The sequence below is a fragment of the Carcharodon carcharias genome, chromosome 8 (assembly GCF_017639515.1).
Source record: "Carcharodon carcharias isolate sCarCar2 chromosome 8, sCarCar2.pri, whole genome shotgun sequence".
NCBI lineage: Eukaryota > Metazoa > Chordata > Chondrichthyes > Lamniformes > Lamnidae > Carcharodon > Carcharodon carcharias.
The window spans coordinates 37,489,284-37,515,384 of record NC_054474.1 but is presented as its reverse complement, the minus strand read 5'-3'; the positions used below and the strand labels follow the sequence as shown (position 1 = coordinate 37,515,384).

Sequence of the window (26,101 nt, the reverse complement as noted above, 5' to 3'; positions counted from 1 at the left end):
TGGATGTGTGATTTCTCCATATTTATCTCACTTGTTAAAATATGCACAATATAATTTGTTTGTCAAAAATTGATGACTGGAGAGGCAATAGGGACACAGACTGGCAGACATTCTGCCTAAATGAAATATGCTGTGTTTTGTGCATTCTTTATTGAACGTTCACATGAATCATTACTTCTGTGATAATCATTCTATGGAACATGGCTTTAAATGCAGGCACAGCTGGAACCCCATCTATGCACTCGAGGATATTGGCCCATTTAACTCTCAGCAGCTATAAATGAAACGGGGCAGCTTTATTCAAAGCATTTGAACGATGGTATTGGATCAGAATAATTGGGGAAGGCAGGCTGTTCCACGTACTCCTAAGATGTCCCTGATACCAGCACTCATTAGCAAGTATGAGACACAAAAAGCTCCGCTCCCCATTATATTCCAGGTGATCAAGGACGTAGGTTTAGAATTAACTCGGCGAGGGAGGATGGCAGGGCTAGGTTCACATCCCAGGAGGGTGAAGGATCAATGCTCATGCAGAATAGTCTTTGTGCAAACCTTGTGTAGATCAGTTGTTCCAGACATCCATTGCATGACTCTCTATGGCCCTGGTATCCATGAAAGGCTCTTTGGATTTATGGCCTCCTCCTCATGCTCCAACAAATCCTTGCCATCTGAGGAGGGCTGATGTTCATCATGCTCTTTCCTCATGCTCTTTCCTTTGCAACATCTATCCATGTTACAACACCAAATTGTGTACAGCACAGCAGACCACTACTATTTGTGACACCCTCAGAGGCGTGTATTACAGAGCTCCACTGGGCAGGGCAGCAGAAGCACATTTTAATAAGCCCAATGGTGTATTCTATGATGGGTCTGGTAGAGGCAAAAGCTTGATTATAGCACTCCTTTGCCTTGCACTGGGGATGCCTCACTGGCGTCAGCCATGTACGTGGGGAATTGCCCTTGTCACCAAGGATTCATCCATCAATCTGGACTGGGGCTTCTAAAAAGCTCTGGGAGCTGCGAACTGCACAAGATGTATGCATCATGGCAGCTCCCCAAGAAATAAGTATTATTTTTCTCCTGCGGCCACACAGATTCATAGGGAGTGGAACCGTTTATGATTTCCAAATGCAGCTCGATGTTCCAAGGGAGCTTGGGTATGGCCAAGAATAGTCAGTGATACCTTGCACTCAAAGAAACCCAACAATAACACCAGTCATGGCTGACCTTGAACCAGGCTGTCATTTTTGGTGATGAAGTGGATAAAATTATTGGCATGACTAAAGAGATGCATAAAGGAGGTGACTAGTGCTGTGTGTGTGACAACCTGTGAGATGCCACATGTCATCTGTCACATACTGGAAGCCATGCTGGCATAGCAATTGAGCACCACTGTAACCTTGAGGGCCACTGGCATGGAGTTCCCATCAAATCCATGTGGCTGCAAGTCTTGGTGAACAATCTGACATGTCTTGGTGACTGTTTTCTGGGACATCCTCAGACATCTCTGGCATTGCTTCTCTGACATCTGGAAGTAGTTTGTTCTTGTCCCCTGGATGTGTTGACATGCCTGGCTTCACTGATGCCTTCCCTGGATGTCTGCATCCAGACCAGCCTCCACATCTGGTGCTGCTTGTTGTTGGCCTTGAGATCTTGGTTGTTGAACAGCAAGAGCTCTCCTCCTTTGCATTCTCTCCTCCTGTTCCTGAGGCTGCAGGAAAAATCAGGTGAATGAGATCCATAGTTATGGCAGTAATTATACTGTGTGAAGAGGGCAGACAAACATATGAGATCATGTTTGTCCATGGATTTCATCGTTTTAACTAATTATCAGGAAGTCCCTTTAATTGGTTAGTTGCGGGCAACATTAACTTCACCCACATAAATCAACCTTCCTCCCACTTTGCTCTGCGATCCTTGCAACTGCACGTGTTTTCAGCGAACCACAGGCAATGATGCAGGTTACATTTGAAACCTTCTACCTCCCCCATCAACCTCACATTTGCCTCTCTCACCCTTGACCTACCCAACATAACTTTTTCTCTCTCATTACCCTTGAACCTCCCTCCATTACCATTTCCCGACACATGCCATCTTTCCTGTGCCTACACCTGTAACAATCCCAATACCCACTCTGACCTTGAGCCCTTCTGTTATCTTCCTCATGCTTTTGTTCATGACCGTGACCCACCCGAGGCCTCCCATTACCCAACCCCTGACTTTGAACCAGCCCCCATACAGAGTACACCCCCTTTGACCGTGACTGTTCCCTCTGCACTAAGCACCGTCAATTCAACCCTAGGTACCCAGCCCTTTAAACCCTTAATCCATCTTTCAATCCCTGCTCGAACCACCAACTCACCAGACCCAGGACACTAGATTCTTTCTTCTATGGCACCTCCTGGCACCCAAATACCAACCTCTGTCCACTGTCCCTTCCCTCCACACACACAAACACCAACCTTGCATCACCCACTACCTTGTGCCACAGAGTTCAACTTAATCTCAACTGCACAGAGCCTACTGTGCACACCAGCTTTATATGATCATGAATTGGGTGCCACGAGATTCTCATGTGCTGCTGACTTTATCCTGAGACTTTATTGAAAACTTTTAAGTTATGAGTATTCATGTCATACAAATGTATTGCAAATACAAACCCACCATAAGCTGGCATAATTTGACACGCCGTACACAGTTCCATCTCAACCTGCCATTGGGAAAATTAAAATTTCGTATCCTGTCTAATTAAGTCACCCCATACGCCACTTTTCCCATTCGTGGGCTTCATAAAATACATTTCAAGTTAATTAGCTTGTAAATGGCCTTAATAGGCTTTCAATTATCGGTGGGCGCACAACCGACTCCGGCGCGCACCACCGAACGAAATATCGCACAAATGCGCGATGACGTCAGGACGCACGTCTGATGTCACCGGTCATGATTTCACATCAAAAAATCCATTTTGTTTTACCATCATACAATCAATTTACTTTACAAAGCTATATCCATATATAATACTAAAGGCATCAAAGCTTGTGTGTCAGGTGCCCACACGCTGAATGCAAAATTCTGGCCTAAGGGTCAACTTTTACAGATAAATGTTTTCAAGGAGCTTACCCTCACATCCACCTAACATGACTCTCTAAAGAATCCACAAGGTAATGGGGGAAGCAGCACCCATACCAGCCATTTACCGTGTCTCTGTTTTTATTAAAGAGTCTCCATAAACCCCCACGTCACAAGAGAGGAAGCAGCAGCATCAGCTGGGCCTACCACAGCAATGCTGCCTGGGTGTCAGGGAAAGGGAAGGGCGATGCCATTGGAAAATTTCATGCCGATGGTTCCCAGTCCTTAACCTAGGCTTTGGTGTAGGGTGATTGCACTGTTAGCATTTGGCAAAGCGTAAGCCCCTACCCAGGAAGAGCCTTCATGATTGAGGACACAGAACCCAGGTATTTAAAGTCTATTCTGGAAGTTGGTTCCTACATCCTATTCCAATGCGCACTGTTTATTATACTTCTTTGATCTGTTACTTTCTCCCCTCAAAAATCAAAATCAACCTACATTCTTCCTGCCTTAATTGACAAGTATGAACTGGAAAAATTATGGTATGTGCAATTGTTTTCATGAATAATAAATTCAAGGTTTTTGATGTGACTGTAGAGATTATACTTTGAAATTTTTGGGCTTTGAACCCTGAAAAAGAAACTGGAACACAGTCTTTTAGGCTAAAAAAAAAATCGACTTTTTCATGAGTTAAGCCATTAAAGGTGGCAGGATAGATGGAGAGAGCAGTTAATAAAGTGCACAGTGTCCTAGGCTTTATTAATAGGGGCAGAGAGTAGACCAAGGAGGTTATGGTGAACTTGTATAGGGCACTGGTTAGACCTCAGCTGGAGTATTGTGTACGGTTTTGAGCACCACACTTAGGAAGGATGCGAACACATTGGAGAGAGTGCAGAAGAGGTTTACAAAAATGGTTCCAGGGATGAAAAACTTCAGTTATGAAGATAGATCGGAGAAGTTGGAACCGTTCTTCTCGGAGAGGAGAAGGCCAGGAGATTTGATAGAGGTGTTCAAAATCATGTGGTTTGGCAGCGTAGATAGGGAGAAAAAAACCCCAAAAAACTGCAGATGCTGGAAATCCAAAACAAAAACAGAATTACCTGGAAAAACTCAGCAGGTCTGGCAGCATCAGCGGAGAAAAGAGTTGATGTTTCGAGTCCTCATGACTCTTCCACAGAACTGAGTGAATATAAGGAGAGGGGTGAAATATAAGCTGGTTTAAGGTGTACACACCAGCTTTATATGATCGTGAATTGGGTACCACGAGATTCTCATGTGCTGCTGACTTTATCCTGAGACTTTATTGAAAACTTTTAAGTTATGAGTATTCATGTCATGCAAATATATTGCAAATACAAACCCACCATAAGCTGGCATAATTTAACACGCCGTAAACAGTTCCATCTCAACCTGCCATTGGGAAAATTAAAATTTCGTATCCTGTCTAATTAAGTCACCCCACACGCCACTTTTCCCATTCTTGGGCTCCATAAAATACATTTCAAGTTAATTAGCTTGTAAATGGCCTTAATAGGCTTTCAATTATCGGTGGGCGCACAACTGACTCCGGCGCGCACCACCGAACGAAATATTGCACAAGTGCGCGATGACGTCAGGACGCACGTCTGATGTCATCGCGTGTCATATTATGCTCGTGCGTGTTGGGCAGGTGCCCATACGCTGAATGCAAAATTCTGGCCTAAGGGTCAACTTTTACAGATAAATGTTTTCAAGGAGCTTACCCTCACATCCACCTAACATGACTCTCTAAAGATTCCACAAGGTAATGGGGGAAGCAGCACCCATACCAGCCATTTACTGTGTCTCTGTTTTTATTAAAGAGTCTCCACAAACCCCCACGTCACAAGAGAGGAAGCAGAAGCATCAGCTAGGCCTACCATAGCAATGCTGCCTGGGCGTCAGGGAAAGGGAAGGGCTATGCCATTGGAAAATTTCATGCTGATGGTTCCCAGTCCTTAACCTAGGCTTTGGTGTAGGGTGATTGCACTGTTGGCATTTGGCAAAGCGTAAGCCCCTACCCAGGAAGAGCCTTCATGATTGAGGACACAGGACCCAGGTATTTAAAGTCTATTCTGGAAGTTGGTTCCTACATCCTATTCCAATGCGCACTGTTTATTATACTTCTTTGATCTGTTACTTTCTCCCCTCAAAAATCAAAATCAACCTACATTCTTCCTGCCTTAATTGACAAGTATGAACTGGAAAAGTCATGGTATGTGTAATTGTTTTCATGAATAATAAATTCAAGGTTTTTGATGTGACTGTAGAGATTATACTTTGAAATTTTTGGGCTTTGAACCCTGAAAAAGAAACTGGAACACAGTCTTTTAAGCTAAAAAAAAAAATCGACTTTTTCATGAGTATAAGCCATTAAAGGTGACAGGATAGATGGAGAGAGCCGTTAATAAAGTGCACTAGGCTTTATTAATAGGGGCAGAGAGTAGACCAAGAAGGTTATGTTGAACTTGTATAGGGCACTAGTTAGACCTCAGCTGGAGTATTGTGTACGGTTTTGAGCACCATACTGAGAAAGGATACGAACACATTGGAGAGAGTGCAGAAGAGGTTTACAAAAAATGGTTCCAGGGATGAAAAACTTCAGTTATGAAGATAGATTGGAGAAGTTGGAACCGTTCTTCTCGGAGAGGAGAAGGCCAGGAGATTTGATAGAGGTGTTCAAAATCATGTGGTTTGGCAGCGTAGATAGGGAGAAAAAAACCCCAAAAAACTGCAGATGCTGGAAATCCAAAACAAAAACAGAATTACCTGGAAAAACTCAGCAGGTCTGGCAGCATCAGCGGAGAAAAGAGTTGAAGTTTTGAGTCCTCATGACCCTTCCACAGAACTGAGTGAATATAAGGAGAGGGGTGAAATATAAGCTGGTTTAAGGTGTGCACACCAGCTTTATATGATCGTGAATTGGGTATCACGAGATTCTCATGTGCTGCTGACTTTATCCTGAGACTTTATTGAAAACTTTTAAGTTATGAGTATTCATGTCATACAAATGTATTGCAAATACAAACCCACCATAAGCTGGCATAATTTGACACGCCGTAAACAGTTCCATCTCAACCTGCCATTGGGAAAATTAAAATTTCGTATCCTGCCTAATTAAGTCACCCCACACACCACTTTTCCCATTCGTGGGCTCCAAAAAATACATTTCAAGTTAATTAGCCTGTTAATGGCCACCTATTTCCATTATTTTTAAATCTTTTATGCCCTGCTAGTCTTTCCACCCCACCCCGACTAGAGCTGTACCTCGAGTGCCCTACCATCCATTCTTAATTAGCACATTCATTTAGATAATATCACCACCTTCAACACTTCTGTGTTCTTTTGTGACATTTTTTGATTATCTGCTCCTATCACTGCTTGCTTGTCCCTACAACCACACCATCCCCCCCACCCCCCACCTTATATTTCACCCCTCTCCTTATATTCACTCAGTTCTGTGGAAGGGTCATGAGGACTCGAAACGTCAACTCTTTTCTTCTCCGCCGATGCTGCCAGAGCTGCTGAGTTTTTCCAGGTAATTCTGTTTTTGTTTTAGATAGGGAGAAACTTTTCCCACTCATAAAAAGATCGAGAATGAGATTTAAAGTGATTTGCAAAAGAAACGTGATGTGAGAAAAAGCTTTTTCACACAGGTGAGTAGTTTGGGCCTGTAATGCACTGCCTGGAAGTGTGGAGGAGGCAGGTTCAATTAAGGCATTCAAGAGGGTGTTTGATTCTATTTAAATAATGTGCAGGCTTACAGGGAAAAGGCAGGAGAAATGGCACTGAGTTATAATGCTTATTTGGAGAACCAGTGCAGATACAATGGGCCAAATGGCCTCCTGCACCATAACAATTCTGAGATTCTGAGTGTATATGGTAGTTAGAGACCAAGGCCTGGAGTTTGTTTCCTCCATGGGCATAACCCAGAAGCTGCACCATAAATTGCACTCAAAACTGCACTAATTTTGCCAGTGTCAGAAAAACACCCAAGTATTGCTACAATCATATTAGAATACACCTACTCAAAATGGGCTTAAAATCAAAGGAAATGATCAGCAAGAAAATACCAAATCCACACTAGCATATTCTTGGAGTTTTTAAAATTTCAACTTTCAATTCATTTAACCATCATTCATGCAGATCAGGCACAGCATTTTCAAGAAACAGCAACCAGGAGACAGATTTTCTTTTTTTTAAAAAAAAAGATTTACACTAAAAAAAATGCACTAAAGAAATACAAACACGTAGCAGATGCAAGGAAAAAAACTAAAAAAGTTTGTAATTCAAATAACAGCAAAATAACTCTTTCCTGCAGCACCTGAAAGTGTGGTCATGATATTAAAAAAACTCCCAATAAGCACTTTGTCGCATATTTGCATTTGAGGGCCAGGTTGAGGGCCAGATTCATTCCGGTGGAAGGATGGACGTAAAAGATCGAGAAGCTTGAAAACCTCTAGTTACAAGACAATTAAGCGCAAAATTCTGTAATCTTTCATTACATAATGTGCTCAGATCCAAGTGACAGGATTCCAATTACCTGTTGATCTATTCAACTGAACATTGGTGTTAGATAATGATTAATTATTTGCCAGTACTTTTTCCCTTTGATTTCTACTTCCACTTTAATTTCCTTGCCACTGGAGCTTTGATTTCTACTTCCACTTTCATTTCCTTAGATTCTCTCTCGTTGGAGATGGTCAATGCCTGACACTTGTGTGGTGCAAATGCAACTTGCCAGTTAAGAACCCAAGCTTGAATGATGTCCAGGTCTTGACGCACATGGACACGGATTGCTTCAGTGTCTGAGGTGTCGCAAATGGTACAGAAATTGTTAAAACGTCTCCGCTTTTGACCTTATGATTGAGGGAAAGCCATTGATGAAGCAGCAGAAGATGGTTGGGCCTAGGGCACTACCCTGAGGAACTCCTGCACTGATGCCCTTAGGCTGAGATGATTGGCCTTAAACAACAGCAACCATCTTCCTTTGCACTAGGTATGATTCCAAGCAATGGAGGGTTTCACCAAGATTTTCATAGACTTCAATTTTGCTAGGGCTCTTTGATGCCACATTTTGGCTGCCACTCTTACCTCACTTCTTTTGTTCAGCTCTTTTATCCATGTTTGGACCAAGACTGTAATGAGGTCAGGAGCTGTGTGGCCCTGGTGGAGCCCAAACTGAGCGTCAGTGAGCAAGTTACTGCTGTGCAAGTGATAGCGCTGTTGACTACTCCTTCCTTCACTCTGCTGATAATTGAGAGTAGACATATGGGGTGGTAATTGGCCAGGTTAGGTTTGTCCTGCTTGGTCATTGGCCAGGTCTTGACGCACATGGACACGGATTGCTTCAGTATCTGAGGTGTCGCAAATGGTACGGAACACTGTGAAATTGTTAAAACATCTCCGCTTTTGACCTTATGATTGAGGGAAAGCCATTGAAGCAGCTGAAGATGGTTGGGCCTAGGGCACTACCCTGAGGAACTCCTGCACCGAAGGCCTTAGGCTGAGATGATTGGCCTTAAACAACTGCAACCATCTTCCTTTGCACTAGGTATGATTCCAACCAATGGAGGGTTTCACCAAGATTTTCATAGACTTCAATTTTGCTAGGGCTCTTTGATGCCACATTTTGGCTGCCACTCTCACCTCACTTCTTTTGTTCAGCTCTTTTATCCATGTTTGGATCAAGACTGTAAGGAGGTCAGGAGCTGTGTGGCCCTGGTGGAGCCCAAACTGAGCGTCAGTGAGCAAGTTACTGCTGTGCAAGTGATAGCGCTGTTGACTACTCCTTCCTTCACTTTGCTGATAATCGAGAGTAGACATATGGGGCGGTAATTGGCCAGGTTAGGTTTGTCCTGCTTTTTGTGTACAGGACATACCTGGGCAATTTACCACTGTCAGGGAGATGCCAGTAGTAAGCGTACTATAACAGTTTGGCAGGAGAGTACAGCTAGTTCTGGTGCACAAGTCTTCAGCTCTACTCCCAGGCTGTGCCATGGTCCATAGCCTTTGCAGTATCCAGTGCCTTTAGCCATTTCTTGACATGTGGAATTGATTTGAATTGGCTGAAGACTGGGATCTGCGATTCTGAGGACCTCAGGCAAAGGCAGAGATCAATCATCCACTCAACACTTCATGAAGATGGTTGCAAATACCTCAGCTACATATTTTGCACTGATGTCCATTGATGATAGGGATATTTGTGGAGCTCCTACTTGTGGTTTAATTATCATCACCATTCACAACTGGGTGTGGCAGGACTGCAGAGCTTTGATCCAAGCCTTTAATTGCAGGATCACTTTGCTCTGCCTATTATATGCTGCTTCTGCTAATTGTCATGCAAATAGCCCTTTGTTGTAGTTTAACCAGGTTGACACCTCATTTTTAGCTATGCCTGATGCTGCTTTTAGCATGCTTTCTTCATTGAACCAGAGTTGATCCCTTGACTTGATGGTAATGAAAAAATGAGAGATGTGTCAGGACATGAGGTTAAATACAATTCTGCTACTGCAGGTTGCCCAATGATACCTCACGGAGGCCCACTTTCAAATTGCTAGATGTGTTCTGAATCTATTCCATCTAACCTTTGCTCCCTAATGTGCGTATTCACTTTTCCCTTGAGGCATTCAAGTATTTCTAGTGATAGAAAGTTTCATTTTCTAACCACTGCCTGATTGAAGTTTCTCCTGAAAGTCCTATTGGATTTACTGATGGCCCCTGGTTTTGGCTTTCCCTCTTGAAAGCATCTCTCCGTCTACATGATCAAACCTTTCCATGGACTTAAAGAGCTTTATCTGGTCATATTTTTAAAAATAGTGCCCAGCCCGGTTCTTCTGATAAGTATCACCTCTTCATTCTAAATAAGGAGAATGATGAGCCACTTGCACGTCCTTCTTCACGGGCAGTACTGCGAAAGTTGAAAGGACCGAGGCCGAACGGCACCAAACCAGACAAGGCTCGATAAGGTTTTACACCCATTTCCAATAGCTGATGAGCAAGTAACTGAACAAAGCTCAGTCCAAAACATCCCTCTCTCCCCAACCCACCCCCACAAAACATCATACATCTCCAGAAAACAATACATTTTCATAAACAAATGTATTACTAAATAAAAAATATAAATCTGCACACTTTCCAAGTGAGAGGTATTGAAAAGGGACACTTGATTTCATCAATAAAATGGTTCCTCACTCACTCTGTCCACACTGACGGCGGTTCCGCCCGACCCGCCCTCTGCGACGTCACTGAGGACACCGGCGCGCGGCTGCTTCACACCGACCGTATAGAGCGAGCGCGGAGCGCGTGGTCCATTGTTTCGCAGGCGGAGCAAGAGCTGTACGCTGGCAACACAGAGGGAGGGGGAGGGGAGTCCGGGCCTGGGCGGGGTGGTGAGAGGGCGTCTGAGTCCAAGGTGGGGTGGGGGGAGAGGGTGTCCGAGTCGGAGAGAGGGGGAATCTTGGGGGGAGAGGGGGAATCTTGGGGGGAGAGGGGGAATCTTGGGGGGGAGGGGGAATCTTGGGGGGGAGGGGTAGTCCGGGGGGAGGGTGGAGGAGAGAGAGGGAGAGAGTCCGTTTGTGGGGGGGGGGTGGAAAGAGAGAGAGAGTCCAGTGGGTTGGGGGGGGGGGAAGAGAGAGAGAGTCCGGGGTGGGGGCGGGGGAGCGAGGGGGAGAGTCGGGGCGGGGGAGCGAGGGGGAGAGTCGGGGCGGGGGAGCGAGGGGGAGAGTCGGGGCGGGGAAGGGGAGAGAGAGGAGAGTCAGGGCGGGGGAGCGAGGGGGAGAGTCAGGGCGGGGGAGAGTCAGGGCGGGGGAGGGGGAGAGAGAAGAGTCGGGGCGGGGGAGTGAGGGGGAGAGAGGAGAGTCGGGGCGGGGGAGTGAGGGGGAGAGAGGAGAGTCGGGGCGGGGAGGGGGAGAGAGGAGAGTCGGGGCGGGGAGGGGGAGAGAGGAGAGTCGGGGCGGGGAGGGGGAGAGAGGAGAGTCGGGGCGGGGGAGGGGGAGAGAGGAGAGTCGGGGCGGGGAGGGGGAGAGAGAAGAGAGTCGGGGCGGGGGGGGAGAGAGAAGAGAGTCGGGGCGGGGGAGGGGGAGAGAGAAGAGAGTCGGGGTGGGGGAGTGAGGGGGAGAGAGGAGAGTCAGGGCGGGGGAGCGAGGTGGAGAGTCGTGGGGAGGGAGGGGGAGAGTCGGGGGGAGAGAGTTGGGGGCGGGGGAGAGAGTCAGGGGGATAGAGAATCGGGTGGGGGGGGAGAGGAGAGAGTCGGGGCGGGGGAGCGAGGAGGCGAGTCGGGGCGGGGGGGCCACACATTCTTAAGGACATCTGAAATCCTTTGCTTTTCTACTCTCATGCAATCTCCCAAATCAAGAGGAAACTGCAAGCCTCCAACTGACTCCACAGCAACCAAAATGAAAGAACCTCATTTTGAATTCAAAGTGAAAATGCTTTGTCTGGTGTTTGGTTAAATCTATTGGTTGCTTTTGCCTTAATAGAGATTAGTTTGGGAATTCATTAAAAGTTACGATAGTAATTTATAGCCATATATTTTAACCTGTGTAAATTAATAAAATGTTTCAATTAGTTTAATGTAAAACCTCAAGAACTGATGATCTGATTCCTGAATTTAGAATTACATCTCAAACATAACACAAAATTATAGGTTATGACAGTTGTTTAAAAGTTTCCCTCTGGGATTTTTAAATAAATCTGCTTTAATTTTCCCAATCCACATGCACCACCACAACTTGCTACCTCACTATTCCATAATGATCTCTCCACTACCAAGAATTCAAATCACTGATGAAGCTATTATGACCTCTCCCTGCTTTTAATCAAACCTAATCCATCCTTACCATCTGCTCTTGAAAGGGTCCTTCCAGTTCTCTCACTACTTTCAATTTCCCAACTTCTTATATTCTGGGCTTCCTCTTCAATTCCCTCAGTACATTCACCATCCTCATTCCCTTAAACCAAAGATTTGCAAAGCTATGTATACCTAGGTGTAGTGCGTAGGTCTGGTCTTAGTTCAACCATGTTATGCAGTACTATGCTTCTATGTCTTCACACCAGACCTACTGTAGAACTATCTGAAAACCTATAGCTGCTTTTCTTGATGACAAACTGCCTCTTCAAATTTCTTTTCCCTGTGCTCTTCCTCAAATGCAATGCCAAATGCAAGGAGCTCCCGAATTTCTTCCCTAAGTTTGAGACTACGCAATTTACTCTGTTGACACTTTCCATTCCTATCCTCATCCTCTTACTCATCCCAGAGTCCTGATCTTTCCTACCACTGATACCTTCAGTACTCTGCACTTTTTCTTCACGTACCATCTTACTGTTTCCTAGGTTATCTCCTGATCCTTTAATCCTGGTTCTGATCAACTACTGACCAATTGGTTCAATCTGAAACAGCGGCTAGGGAAGAGAATGGAATTGGTGCTAAGGGTACAGAGTTTGTGATGGGAACCAAAGACATTGAATTCAGTCTTTATGTTCAACTGGAGGAAATTTTGGCTCATCCAAGATGTTAAACAAGAAATCTGACCACCACCAGCACCTTCATGGGCAATAAATGCTGGCCCAGCAAGCGATGCCCACATTCCGTAAATGATTTTTAAAAAGTCTGACAACACAGAGGCAATAAAGAGATTGAGAAGTAATGCATAAGTAGAGCTGGCTGTCATCAGTGTGCAAGTACAGGGGGTCAAGGATAGATCCTTGGGGGACATAGGTAACATTGTAGGGTTGGGAACATATGTCATTGCTGGTGATGCTCTGGTGAGTAAATCGCTAAGAATAGAAATAAGTGAGGATAGTCCCATTGAGCTGGACAATGAAGGAGAGACTTTGGAGAAAGATGGCATGGATGATCTTGTAAAAAGCTACAAAGAGGATGAGAAGTTATAGTGCATAATGGTCACAGCCATAGAAGGTGTAATTTATTTCTTTAGTTAGAGCCATTTTGGTGGTGGGAGTGTGGATAGCTGATTGGGGAGATTCAAACATGGAGTTGCAGGAAAGATGGGCAGAGACTTGGGAAGTGGTAGCATGTTCAAAGACTCCAGTTTCTATCCCATCTCCCATCCTGGCCTCTCCAAACTCATCTTGTCCATGACAAGCACCTACTGCTCCCTTGACTGTCCGAATGATTGACCACCCAACTTTCTTTCCTGGCTCCTTTGGTAGCTGATATTGTTAATAGTTCCCTTTCCTTCAAATTTGCCACAATCACCCTTCTCAAAAGTTCCAGTCTTAATCCCTCTGTACTTGCAAACTATCACTTCATCTCCAACTTCCTTTTCCTCTCTAAAGTCCTTGAATGTGGTTTTGTTTCACAAATCCATGCCAATATTTCCCACAATTTTTTATTTGAATCCCTCCCATGAGCTCCCCCTCCCCTGCTATGTTACCAAAACAGCCATATTTAAGACAAGAAATCACATCTTTTGTGACTGTGATCATAGCACCCCTCCAGCCTGACTCACCCAGAGAAACATAAGAGATAGGAACAGGCATATGCCATGTGACCCCTTGAACTTGTGCCATCATTCAATAAGAACATGGCTGAACTTTTACTTCAATTCAGCCTTCACACATTACCCTCATATTCCTTGATTCCCTTAGAATCAAACAGTTTAAAGAGAGATCAAACTGATATATTCGAAGGAATACAAACTAAACCATTTATAGATTTTAAATAATGTTATGAAGGTCAAGCTTACCTGAACTTGAAGTGTGGAGGTCAGGAACTTCAAATCCCTATTGGCCTTGTTTTTGTGCAAGCACAGACCATGATCAGGCTGCACAGGGACAGGAAAATATCCCAATTCAGTTAAGAGAGGAACAGAGAAACATGCTCCAAACAGAAAAAAAGCACTACAGAGAAGACTAAGTGAAGAAGGCAGCCAAAGGTTGGTGACTACATGCTGTGGGCCATTAGGGCAAAGATACCCTTTCAGAGCAGTGGGGTTCTGCTCGACATGGCCAAAGAGCTGAAGTTGTGTTTGTGATCTGGTGCTTGAGTGTATACTTGGGAATCCAGGGGAATGGAATCTCAGGAGACAAGATTGAAACCGCGCGAGGTGGGCTGTTGTTGATCCCATCCAAGTGATTTTTGGACAGAACTTTTAGGTTAGATCTTCGAAGGTGAAGACTGGAAGTCATCATAAGAGAGACAGAGTTTCAGTGAGATTGTTTGACTCAGTGTTACTGATACTTGGGTGGGTTGTTAAGAAATCCATGGACTCTGTCTTGGTCACATCTACCATTTATTGTGCAGTGTGATGTTTTCAACCACAGTTGGCTTGTTAATTCACATGTACCTCATACTTACCCTGAATGTTAGAGTATAGACTAGATATTGTAAATTGTTTCATCTTTCTGACCTTGTATAGTAAAGTTTATTTTTGTTTATTTAAAACATGTGGAATCTTGTGGCTTTATTCACTGGGCAAGTGTCTTGAATCTTTGTCTACTTTAAACAAAATGTTATTAGTCTCTAACCAGACTTACCAAAAACTTCGGGGTCTGGTCTGGGATCGTAACAATAGCGAAATGAACAAATTATAACATTCAATTTCAACATCATTGATTAAATTCCTGAATCTTGTAATAAAAAGATGATGCAATCAATTCAATCATCTTTAACACATTTTGAATTACACAGTGTAATGTGACCTAAGTCATAAAATACCAAATTCTCCCAACTCACCCCAAATAACTTCAATTTGTGTTTATATAGTGCCTTCAATGCAGCATAATGTCCCAAGGCAGCTCACAGGAGTGACTACCAAACAAAATATGACATCAATGCATACAAGGAGACACCAGGACAGATGACCAAAAGCCCAGAGAACCGATAGGCTTCAAGAAATGCCCCAAAGCGGGAGAAAGAGGTAAAGTGGTCCAGGGAGGAAATCTCAAAGGCCAGGGCTCAGTCAACCAATGTTCTCATGGCTGGCCTCCCATCTTCCACCCTACATAAACATGAGCTTATTTAAAACTCTGATGCTCGTGTCCTCTCACCAAATCCCAAGCACACATCACACCCCCTGCCCCGTGCTCACTGCCCTTTATTGGCTCCCATCCAGCAACATCTCAAGTTTAAACTTTTTATCCTGGTTTTCAAATCTTTCCATGGCTTTGATCCTCCCTATTTCTGCAGCCTCTGCTGACTATAAGGTTTTGAGATCTCTGGGTCCAATTCTACCCTCCTTTGCACCCCAATTTTAATCACTTCACTCTAGGTGGACATGCCCTCAGCTGGCTAGGCCTTAAACTGTGGAATTCCATCTGTAAACTTACCTGTCTCTTTACATCTCTCCCTCCTTAAAGCCTAACACACCCAAAAACCGCACATTTTTTGAACCTCATTGAACTTTAGCATGGGAAGACTAATCGTTTACACAGTTTACCTTGCAATTTTTGTGGTGAACATGTCAAAAAGAAACTTATTACAGGTACCCTCTATTTATTATTCAGTGATACATACATTTCTAGTCATTTTAATTACTTTAGGCTATAGCTAGCCTGGGCTTAGGCTATTGTAATGTAAATTTCATTACAATAATGTGGTATCAGAAAACCAAAATTATCTGAAATGTAAATTGGCCTTGAGGTTTTTGGATAAAGGATACCCAACCCAGAGTTTATCTTCTGACTTATCATTTCGGGAGACTGTCAAGAAACTGCCTTAGGCATCTTCATCATCCACATGCTGGCTGTCAGCAATACACACAGGCATGGGGTTAGCTCATGACATTGAGCTCTGACTTATCACCACTTCCCTCTACTCTACAATGACCACAGCATTGTCAGATTAATTGTCTGACATTAAGTCACGAATGAGTCAAAACTTCCTCAAACTGTACTTAGAGAAGTCTATAGTCATCGTTTTCACTGCCCCAAATGAATTTCACTTGCTCATCAGTGATTCCATCCTCTTCCTAGTGGCCTAAATTTCATGCTCCCCTGCTGGTGAGTTTTAAGGTGAGGAAGGACCGTGAAATCGAATGATTGGGCTTTCCGCTGAAGTTCCTGCCCTCCCTGGCCTCTCAGTGATTTTACGGCTCCTGCCCTTGCCCCAATTGAGGCCCTTAAATGGCCAATTATTGACCACATAAGGGCCGTTTCCCACCCTGCCTCAATTTTTAGGTTGGAGGGAAGATTTCCTGGGTGTGGGGGAAACCCGAAAATGATTGGATTTAGGCCTCGGTTGGGAAGTGGAGATCGCCTCCATCAGAAGTCCCCTTCGAACTTAGGTATGGTGGACGCTGGGCCTCCCTCTACCCCCGACCTCTCCCCTGACAACCAAATCCCCCACTAACCACCTCTTCCAGGCCTTCCTTATCATCCATGCCCAGAGACTCTGAAAACTCATCTTGACATGCACTCCCGGGACTTAGACTCAATGCACTACATGAAAATCCACTTCTGTCCACTATAGCTTTTGTTGCTGCAGAAACAAGAGAGCTGCCAGCCAATCAGATTAACCAGCAACTCTCCAAGGCATGACTTCATAGTGAGGGCAGAAGTCCCCCTGCAGGCAATCAATGCTCATTGGAGTGTGAAATGGCTGTGGGGTAGACATTCCCCACCGACTTTTCGGATGGTGGGATGGGAAGGCCGCCATCCGAAATATCTCAGCTAGTGACTCACTAGACAAGAATCAGGTGATGCAAAACTTTAATGTCCTGGTTCAACTCAGAGCCAGACTTCAATTCTTACATGCTATCAATCATCAACATCACTGATTTTAATCCCCACAAGGCCCCCAATCTAAGTTCATCCCAGCAGTGTTGAAACTGATATCTATATTTTTGGCTCTTCCAGATTTACTTTCTCCAACATCCCTCTTGCCATTTTCACCATCCAAAACTCTAACTTATCCAAAATTCAGTTGCTTCTATCCTATCCTACCCTCAGTCCTGCTTTTCCATCATTGCTCACTGGCTTACATTGGGTCTCATTCCTCAACACATGGAACTTAAACTCTGCTCATTTTCACATCCCTCCATGACTTCTCTCCACCTTCTCTCTGTAATCTTATATCCCCTCCAGTAGACATTGACCTTCTGTGCATTCTTTCTCCTTTTGCCCATTATTGGTGATATAATCTTCAACTACCCTTCAACTATCTTATTCAATTTCTTTCCCTAACCCTCAACATTGGCCTCAGGTATGGTTATGATGGTCGTGGGATTGTTCCCTAGGCACTCTGTCACATCTTGTAATATGTCAGAATCCCTATACTGAGGTATTGAGACAATACAATGACATTTAAACAGTCATTTGACTGTTGAGAATCAGGACCATAAAACAGCTTAGAGCTTTGTGGCTGTCATGTCGTCAATCATTGCATTCCCAGGTTATTGCTGCAGCAGTACCTCATTAAAGTGTCCTTGGCCCAAACATCTTCAGCTTCAACAATGACCTTTCCTCTTTCATAGGTTATCAGTAGAGATATTCACTAATGATTGCCCAAGGCGTTCACAACCTCTCTGATAACGAAGCAGCCTATGCCAGCACAACTTGGACAGCACCAAAACTTGGGCTAACAAGTAGCCTTTAGCAGTCTCATCATAAAAGTGCCAAGTAATGACCATCTCTAACAAGAGGAAACCCAACAATTTCTTCTTGACCTTCAATATCACCACTCATTGCCATGTCCGTCACCATCAACATTTTGAGAAGTCGTGATTGAGCAGAAGCTTAACAATACCAATTCTACTCTCTCAAGCTCCCATCAAATACGCATACACACACAGACCACAAAAACATTTCTCTCAGAAAGCAGTTCATAGAAATGATTTTAAATCTTCCATATTTGGTTTTGTTCATTTTCATATCAATAGATGTAGCATTAAAATATCCCATAACATGATGCAGAACATGGCTGGGGTCCACAATGGAGGTAATATGCTAAATGATCATTTCCATTTGTCTGGGGATCTTATGGCTCAGATGGTAGTACTTCTGCCTCTGAGCTGCAAGTTCCACTCCGGGGCAGTATTTAATATAATTGATGCAGGTTTGGTCCACTGGTTGGAGAACTTGGGAAACCAATGTTGCTTCTGAGGGGGAGGCCCGACCAAGTGCTTGTTGGGTTTACTTGGCGGCCTTCTGGAGGCACAGGAAAGCTGTGCCACTCATGTAAATTCCAATGGGCTCAGGGATAATTTCTATCAATTGACTTACTAATGAGCCAGTTTCCTCTATGGGCCCATTCCCACCTCCAACTTCATAACAGAAGGTTTTCCCACCACTGGGAGACTGATATGTGGCCTCTCCCACGATTAAGTGGGTCCGGCTGCCATGTTTCCTATCCTGACGGGCTGCATTAATCCAGTCCCAGGTATTAATGGCCACTGTAGTGTTCACAATGCAGTTTATTACACTGTTATTCAGCCTGCAAATCCTTCCGACACGCCATACTCTTCTCCATTGGAGAAAGTGTGAAGATGTGCAAAACAAACATTTGATTAAGAAATTTAGAGTGATGGAAAAACAAAATCAGATTCATCTGTCAAAGTGCAAATACTTAGCAGCACTAACAATTTAAGCAATGAGATTATGGAAAAATTAATGTAATACTGGACCTCTTGTAAATTAATTAAATGAAACTCTAACTATACATATGTCCCATTTTTTTCATTGAATATGCTCAAAAATTTTTTTTCCATCATAAAGACCAACAAAAGCATATTTTATGGTTGCCAGTTTTACATAACTTTATGAAGGACATAAAATTTGTTAAAGATAATTGTCCACATTTTCTAACCAAATAAGATGAAGAATTTTCACGTTATCTTCCATTTCTTACTATATATAAAATGTCAATAAATCACAAATTAAGAAGTTTTTACAAACATAATAAAGAGAAAGAAACACGGCAATTTCCTGTTCTTATTTTTTAGATTTTAAAATAACCTGGAGAGGTATCAGGATTACAATGACAGCAGTCAAGCAGCTGCTATTTAGAGAACTTGCCATGAGCCTTGGGACATTTTCAGACAACTTCCCCATAAGGAGTACCTAAGCAGTAACCTTAAGGGGACATGCTGGTTAGCAACTAAATATTGCAACGGTGTTCCAAAAACCAAACTCCCCCTGAAAAACTTCATGAAAGAATATGTAAAAAGTTAGAAAAAAATTGTGGAGCTAATTTATTGAATTCATTCATTAAATTAAACTGTAAAATGTGAAGGGACATATGTCCCAATTTTTTCATTGAATATGCTCAAAAATATTTTTTTCCATCATAAAGACCAACAAAAGCATATTTTATGATTGCCAGTTTTACATAACTTTATGAAGGACATAAAATTTGTTAAAGATAATTGTCCACATTTTCTAACCAAATAAGAAGAATTTTCACGTTATCTTGCATTTCTGCATTTTTACATTCAAATTATGTACATCCACATAAAACCATTTCTTTGTAGTTATATTATTTGGATAATGATATTTATAGATATGTACATAAATGATCATATTGACTGCATTCACTTCATTTACAAGTTAACTATGCAAAATATTATTTGGTTGTTTTAAACAGTTAATCAACTGATGTAAATATTTTTATTCTGGTAACTATTTTTCTTTATTTGAATTTGAAATATTCTTTGCAATATAATTACATTACAGAAATATCATAATGTAAAGATGTTGATTGACTTGCTGTCATGCAAAAATACTGTTTTTTTTTCATTCTCTACAGTTTATAGTAGGAATACAATATCCTATGTACAATATTATTTGTGCTTTATCTGATCTGTTTTAAAGCTGCAATATATTTGAAAATAAAAACAATGCTGCTTTTATTTCAGATTTCGACCAAAATGTTTTAAGAACAACACACCCTTTGTCTAAAGGAATAAAACTTTTATCATAGGTATGGAGAAAAGTCATGTTTTCTTTTCATCATGGTGTTATCATACACAAGGGTTATAGTGGCGTTTTCACACCTCAATAGTTTGTGTCATCACATTGCGAGATCAAAACGTCTAGAAAGTATTTGTTATTAAAGATGGTTCTCTTTAAAATTATAATGAAGTATATGGGAATGCATTTAAATATTTAAACTTTGAGACACGTTGCAGATTCTTAAGATTCAGAGCCATTTAAAACTTTTAAGCTCCGTTCTGATTGGGTTTAGATCACTCAAGTTTAATTGAAATCTTGAAGCAGAATGTAACCCCCCTTGGTGAATTCAGAATAGATTCTACCAAACTACTGAATTAAGGGTTTATGCATACCACGATTTTTTTTTCTTCAAGTCAAAGCTCACCACTGGAACAGACATTTGTGAACAAAAATGTAGACAAGAGCAAGTTAAGTTCATTGTCATTGACAATTTTCAATAAAATTTTAGTGCTCCAAGATGATTTTACATAGAATGCTTAGAAGCATTAGAATGAATTCAATCCTTCAACCAAGCTGAGCTAAAACTTTGGTTATATAGATGGAATGACAGTGTACTGACCAACCGTGCCACTCAAATCCAACCCAGGGACATGTTTCAAAAGGCACTTTGCTTTTGGTAAATTGTATTCCCATCAAGGTTGCAGATCAGTGTTGGCAAATGATTTTTTTCCCCATATTGACCAAGTGTTTTTGCTAACCTAGTGAGAATCTCCCTGTGTTTTATAAAATATTGAAGCTCCAAATTTTTAATTTATCATCACTTTTAAAATAATAAATTCAGTGTAAAACAGTGTAATTCAGTCAATGTTTCTGTAAACATGGCAGCCATTATTGAATTTTCACAGATAGAAAACAGTCATTCAACCTTCCAGCCTCTGAACACTATCCATAGTTGAGAGCATCTCTTTCCTGGTTTCTGCCAATACTGCTTTAACAGTTATGAAGTCTTTGGATGCAACCTTATGTTGACTCTCCATTCAATCTTACATTGTAGGGGAAATGCCTTTCCTTTTTGGCACATTCCTTCATTGGTATGGATAATATTGGGATCCTAATGAGGATGAACTTGCATATGTGAATTCATACCCTATCCATTCATAGCACTATATGTTGATATCATGAAGACTGCAAAGGTAATTGCCACTTCCAAGTATTTATTTATAAATGATAATTTCACATGCCAGATTCATTCACACACAGAACAATAGGTGATGGTTAGGATTTTTGTCTTCACCACTTGAATGATAATCTGGCAGGGTGATCACAAATCCTTCGTAAAATTTGGCTAACTGTAATTTGATTGAAGTCAAAAATCTACCCCAATGTGTGAAAAAGAAAAATGGGTAGATAGCTATGATGTTGCATAATTGCAGGTTAAATTTTACAGGCCACCTGCTGGCAGGAAAGGTGGGTGGACCTGTAAAATACTGTAGGGTTGCATGCTATTGTCACTGCGTCAACTGCCAGCCAGCTGCCCCCCACCGTCCATCTTGATTTTACAAGTGGAAGGGGAGGCATTGGGTGGATTGTCTGCCCATAGTCCAACTTAGGCCCTTAAGTGGGCAACTGATGTCCAATTAATGGCCTCATCCTGCTGCCACTCTGATTTAACAAGCGACAGGAGAGGCTGGCGTTCAACGTGCAGCCTGGCAGGTTTAAGCCTGTGGGCTGCTAGCCCATTAAAAGGAAGGTGCCTCTTGCCAAGGCCCCAGTGCCAATCAAAGGCCCTTCCCCACAGTTTTGCCTCCCATATCCACACTCCCCCCACTGTTGCTCTGTCCAACATGCCTCTCCACACCCCTGTCAACCTAGCCCCATTGAGAACCCGGACATACCTGGACGTCCAGGTCCGTTGCTGAACGCCACTTCCTTGGCTTACCTGCAGCACTAGCAGTGGTCACAGTTCCAGCCACCACTCCAGCTGGTGCTGATTGGCAGAGCTACTGGCCTCCAATGGCTGGCAGCTTTATTAGGTAGGAATTCCTCCTAGAGATGGATAGAAGCACTCCCTTTTAAAAAAAATTCAGTCACAGGATTTGGTTTCAGCATTTATTACCCATCCCTAATTGCCCTCGAGAAGGTAGTGGTGAGCCACTTTGTTGAACTGCTGTAGTCAATGTGGTATAGGTACATCCACAGTGTACTTGGGAGGGGGGTTCCAGGATTTTGACCTAGTGATAGTGAAGGAACAGTGATATAGTTCCAAGTCAGGATGGTGTGTGTCTTGGAGGAGAACTTGCAGGTGGTGGTATTCCCATGCACTGCTGCCCTTGTCCTTTTCGGTGGTAGAGATTGAAGGTTTGGAAGGTGCTGTCAAAGGATCCTTGGTGAGTTGCTGCAGTGCATCTTGTGGATGGTAGACACTGCTGCCACTGATGGTGGAGGGAGTGAGTGTTTAAGGTGGTAGATGGGCTACCTTGTCATGGATGGTACCGAGCTTGTTGAGCATTGTTGGAGCTGCACTCAAGGAAGGTGGAAAGCATTCCATCACACTCCTGACTTATGTCTTGTAGGTGGTGACAAGCATTGGGGAGCTATTCTCCACAGAATGCCCAACCTCTGACATGATCTTGTAGCCATAGTATTTGTATGGCTGGACCAGTTCAGTTTACGGTCAACAGTAATCCCAAGGATGGTGATAGTGGGGATTCAGCAATGGTAGTGCCATTGAGTGTCATGGGGAGACGGTTAGAAACTCTTGTTGGAGATGGTCATTGCCTGGCACTTGTGTGGTTACTTGCCACTTATCAGCTTAAGTCTGAGTATTGTCCAGGTCTTGCTGTGTATGGGCACAGAATGCTTCAGTATCTGAGTTGCAAATGGTGAACATTGTGCAATGATCCGTGAACATCCCCACATCTGACCTTCTGATGGAGGGAACGTCATTGATGAAGCAGCTGAAGATGGTTGGGGGCCAGGACACTATACTGAGAAACTCCTGCAGTGATGGACATCAATCATCTCAGTCCCAGGCCAACAACCACAACCATATTTCTTTTTGCTAGGTATGACTTCAACCAGTGAAGAGTTTTCCCCCCCGATTCCCATTGACTCCAGTTTTGCTAGGGCTGCTTGATACCACACTCAGTCAAATGCTGCCTGGATGTCAAGGGCAGTCACTCTTACCTTACCCATTGAATTCAGCTCTTTTGTCCATATTTGAAGAAAGGCTGCAATGAGATCAGGAACTGAGTGGCCCTGGTGGAGGCCAAACTGAGCATCAGTTTATTGCTGAGTAAGTGCCACTTGATAGCACTGTTGACAACACCTTCCAGCTCTTTGCTGATGCGTGAAAGTAGACTGATGGGGCGGTATTAGTCAGGTTGGATTTGTCCAGCTTTTTGTGGACAGGACATACCTGGGCAATTTTCCACAGTGTGGAGTAGATGTCAGCATTGTAGCTGCATTCGAACAGTTTGGCTAGGGTCGTGGCTAGTTCTGGAGCACAAGTCTTCAGTACTGCCGAAATGTTGTCAGGGCTCATAGCCTTTGCAGTGTACAGTGCCTTCAGCTATTTGTTGATAATCCACTCAGCACTTCTGGCTGAAGATGGTTGCAAAAGCTTCAGGCTTGTCTTTTGCACTGATGTGCTGGGCTCCCCCATAATTGAGGATGGGGATCTTTGTGGAGCCTCCTCCAGTGAGTTGTTTAGTTGTGAATGGTGGTGGACAATTAATGTGGCAGGATTACAGAATTTAGATCTGATCTGTTAGTTGTGGGATCGCTTAGCTCTATCACATGCTGATCCTGTTGTTTGGCATGCAAGTAGTCCTGTGTTTTAGCTTCACCATTTTCACACCTCAATTAGTATGAGGCATACCTAAAAATTAAAGGCTGTCAGCCAAAAAATTGAAGTGGAGAGCCCCAGCTAAGCAGAGGCATGCTCGCCCCTGTTATTTACACTGGTGTGCAAGAGTCTGACCTCGATGTTTAACCTTTCCACTGGCTTAAACTTATATTCACAAGGGGATAAAACAAATTGGAGGTTAAAACATGCTACCATAAAGTCTCCAAATGTTTAGCAGGACTACAAAGGCACATCAAGTGGAATTCTTAAATAATTGTCTAAACCTTGATCAGCTGCTTTCTTTGACAAGCCCTTCATATTTCCAACAGCTTAGAAATATTTATATTCTGTAGGATATTTGATCACCTCTAACTGTACATAACTCTCATTCCCATTTCTAACCAGAAATTCATCCACCTTTTTGGGATAGAGATAATCCAAACAGGAGTTATTTTAGCGCAATCTTACATTTATATTCAAGTTCGGGTTTCTGTATCAATCAGGACATCATTTTCATGTTCCGACTCTAAGAAAATAGTTGGAAGATGACTAGTGACTTAGCTTTTCTCACAATGAAGATTGGCAAAGGAGGATATTGCAATATATAGGTGTCTGCCTTAAATCAGTGATAACACTTGCCGCCAATACAAGATTTTCGCTTCAAGGCCCATTGCAGGATTTGAGCTAATAACCAAGGCTGACACCCTTTCTTGCATCATTTAGGTGACACAAAAACTCCCATGGCCATTTTCAAAGAAGATGGAGATTCTCCCAGTGTCCTAGCCAACATTTATCTCAAAAATACTGAACAAATCAATTGACTATTTATCCATTTGAGCAAATTGGCTGCTGAGCGTGCCCAGTGACAGTAGTGACGATGAGGGTGACAACACTACAAACATCGTAACTTGGCTGTAAAACACTTTGGGATAGTCTGAAGTGCTTTATAAATGCAACTTTTTTTTTCCAAACCTCATTTACCTGTCTTTTCAAATTACATTGGTGCGAAAATTGATTTCCTGTAGGTAGATGCAATGTAAGCCCAGTTCTTGATTCTACTTTACAGCTCTTTCATAATGAACAACCAAAAAGATTCCTATTTTCCCCCACAATATGGTTTTGATCATAAAGCAGAAGGCTGAACTAAGTGCCTGACTACAGTAACAAATTCATTCTAACTACACATCCTCAAGCCAAATAATACGAATTTTCCTTATACTGCACTCAATCTTTACAATCACTCAATTACTCGCAAATTTTCTGAAAATCTCTAATGCTGAATTCTCATGAATATATAGTATTCACAATTATCTGAATGATAAAATATACTTTTGGTTTTGGTGCAAAATTGCTACTGCAGACCTGAAAAGGATAATGCTTGTTTAGAGGTAAAATAAACTTACAAAATCTGCTTCATGTAATTATGAATGCATCCAGGTTAAGGAAATTAAATGTTTAGATAAGTTGTATACATATTTATATCTAACAAATAAAAACTGAAAACGCTGGAAAAACTAATTAGGTATGGCAGCATCCGTGGAGAAAGAAACAGTTAACATTTTAAGTCCGTATGATTATTCTTCAGAGCTCTTGAGCAATACCAACTCAAAACATTAACTCTATTTCTATCTCTGCAGATGCTGTCAGACCTGCTGAGTTTTTCCAGCATTTTGTTTTTATTTCAGATTTCCAGCATCCACAGTATTTTGCTTTTATCTTTATATCTACAAATATAATCAATGACATTTAGAGGTGCTGAACCCTTAACCTAACTTTTATTCTTCAATTTTACAAAATATGTACATTTCAATTTTAAGCTATTAGTCATCCTCATATAAACAAAGCAAATATCACTGAAGAACATATAAAATTGTCTCTAGCATACTGCAGCTTTAAAAAAGCGCAAAACTTTATTATACACAAGAGTTCTTATTGTTAAGCAAGACACCTTCCAGTTGACTGAAGAAAATTAATAGGTTTCTGAATATTGCCAAAGAATATATTTTATATTTATACGTCATGATTACTTCACAAAAAATAATCAGTACATGAGAATAGGAATGTTCTTCATGAGACATCTTCCAAATATTTTCATATTGAAGTATTAGCATAAAGCTCTTCAATTTGTTTCCGGAAGTAATTTCTCATCTCTGGCCTCTTAGCCTTTAGTGTTGGAGTCAACAGGCCATTTTGGACAGAGAACATTTCATAGTGGAGATAGATGGCTTTTACCTAGAAATCAAGAAATCACAATGTTCAAACAGACAATTTATTCATGTAGTCACTCTATTTTTAAAGTTTTATTTTACCCCCTTC

General features: G+C 42.4%; 2 protein-coding genes across 5 annotated transcripts in view; both read right to left on the bottom strand.

Moving 5' to 3' along the window:
* LOC121281425 overlaps positions 1-10,312 on the bottom strand; it is an 84,611-nt gene extending 74,299 nt beyond the window's left edge. Inside the window, exon 1 of the mRNA XM_041194370.1 lies at positions 10,286-10,312. The gene's annotated coding sequence lies outside the window, so the exon portion shown is untranslated. The remainder of the gene's footprint in view (positions 1-10,285) is intronic.
* A 15,231-nt stretch (positions 10,313-25,543) lies between these two features.
* The window catches only part of LOC121281108 (long-chain-fatty-acid--CoA ligase 6-like), a 109,172-nt gene continuing 108,614 nt past the window's right edge, over positions 25,544-26,101 (bottom strand). For all 4 annotated transcript variants that reach the window (XM_041193798.1, XM_041193796.1, XM_041193795.1 and 1 more), the window contains one exon: positions 25,544-26,017. In XM_041193798.1, coding sequence (XP_041049732.1) covers positions 25,877-26,017 — 141 coding nt within the window. In that variant the 3' untranslated portion in view covers positions 25,544-25,876. The remainder of the gene's footprint in view (positions 26,018-26,101) is intronic.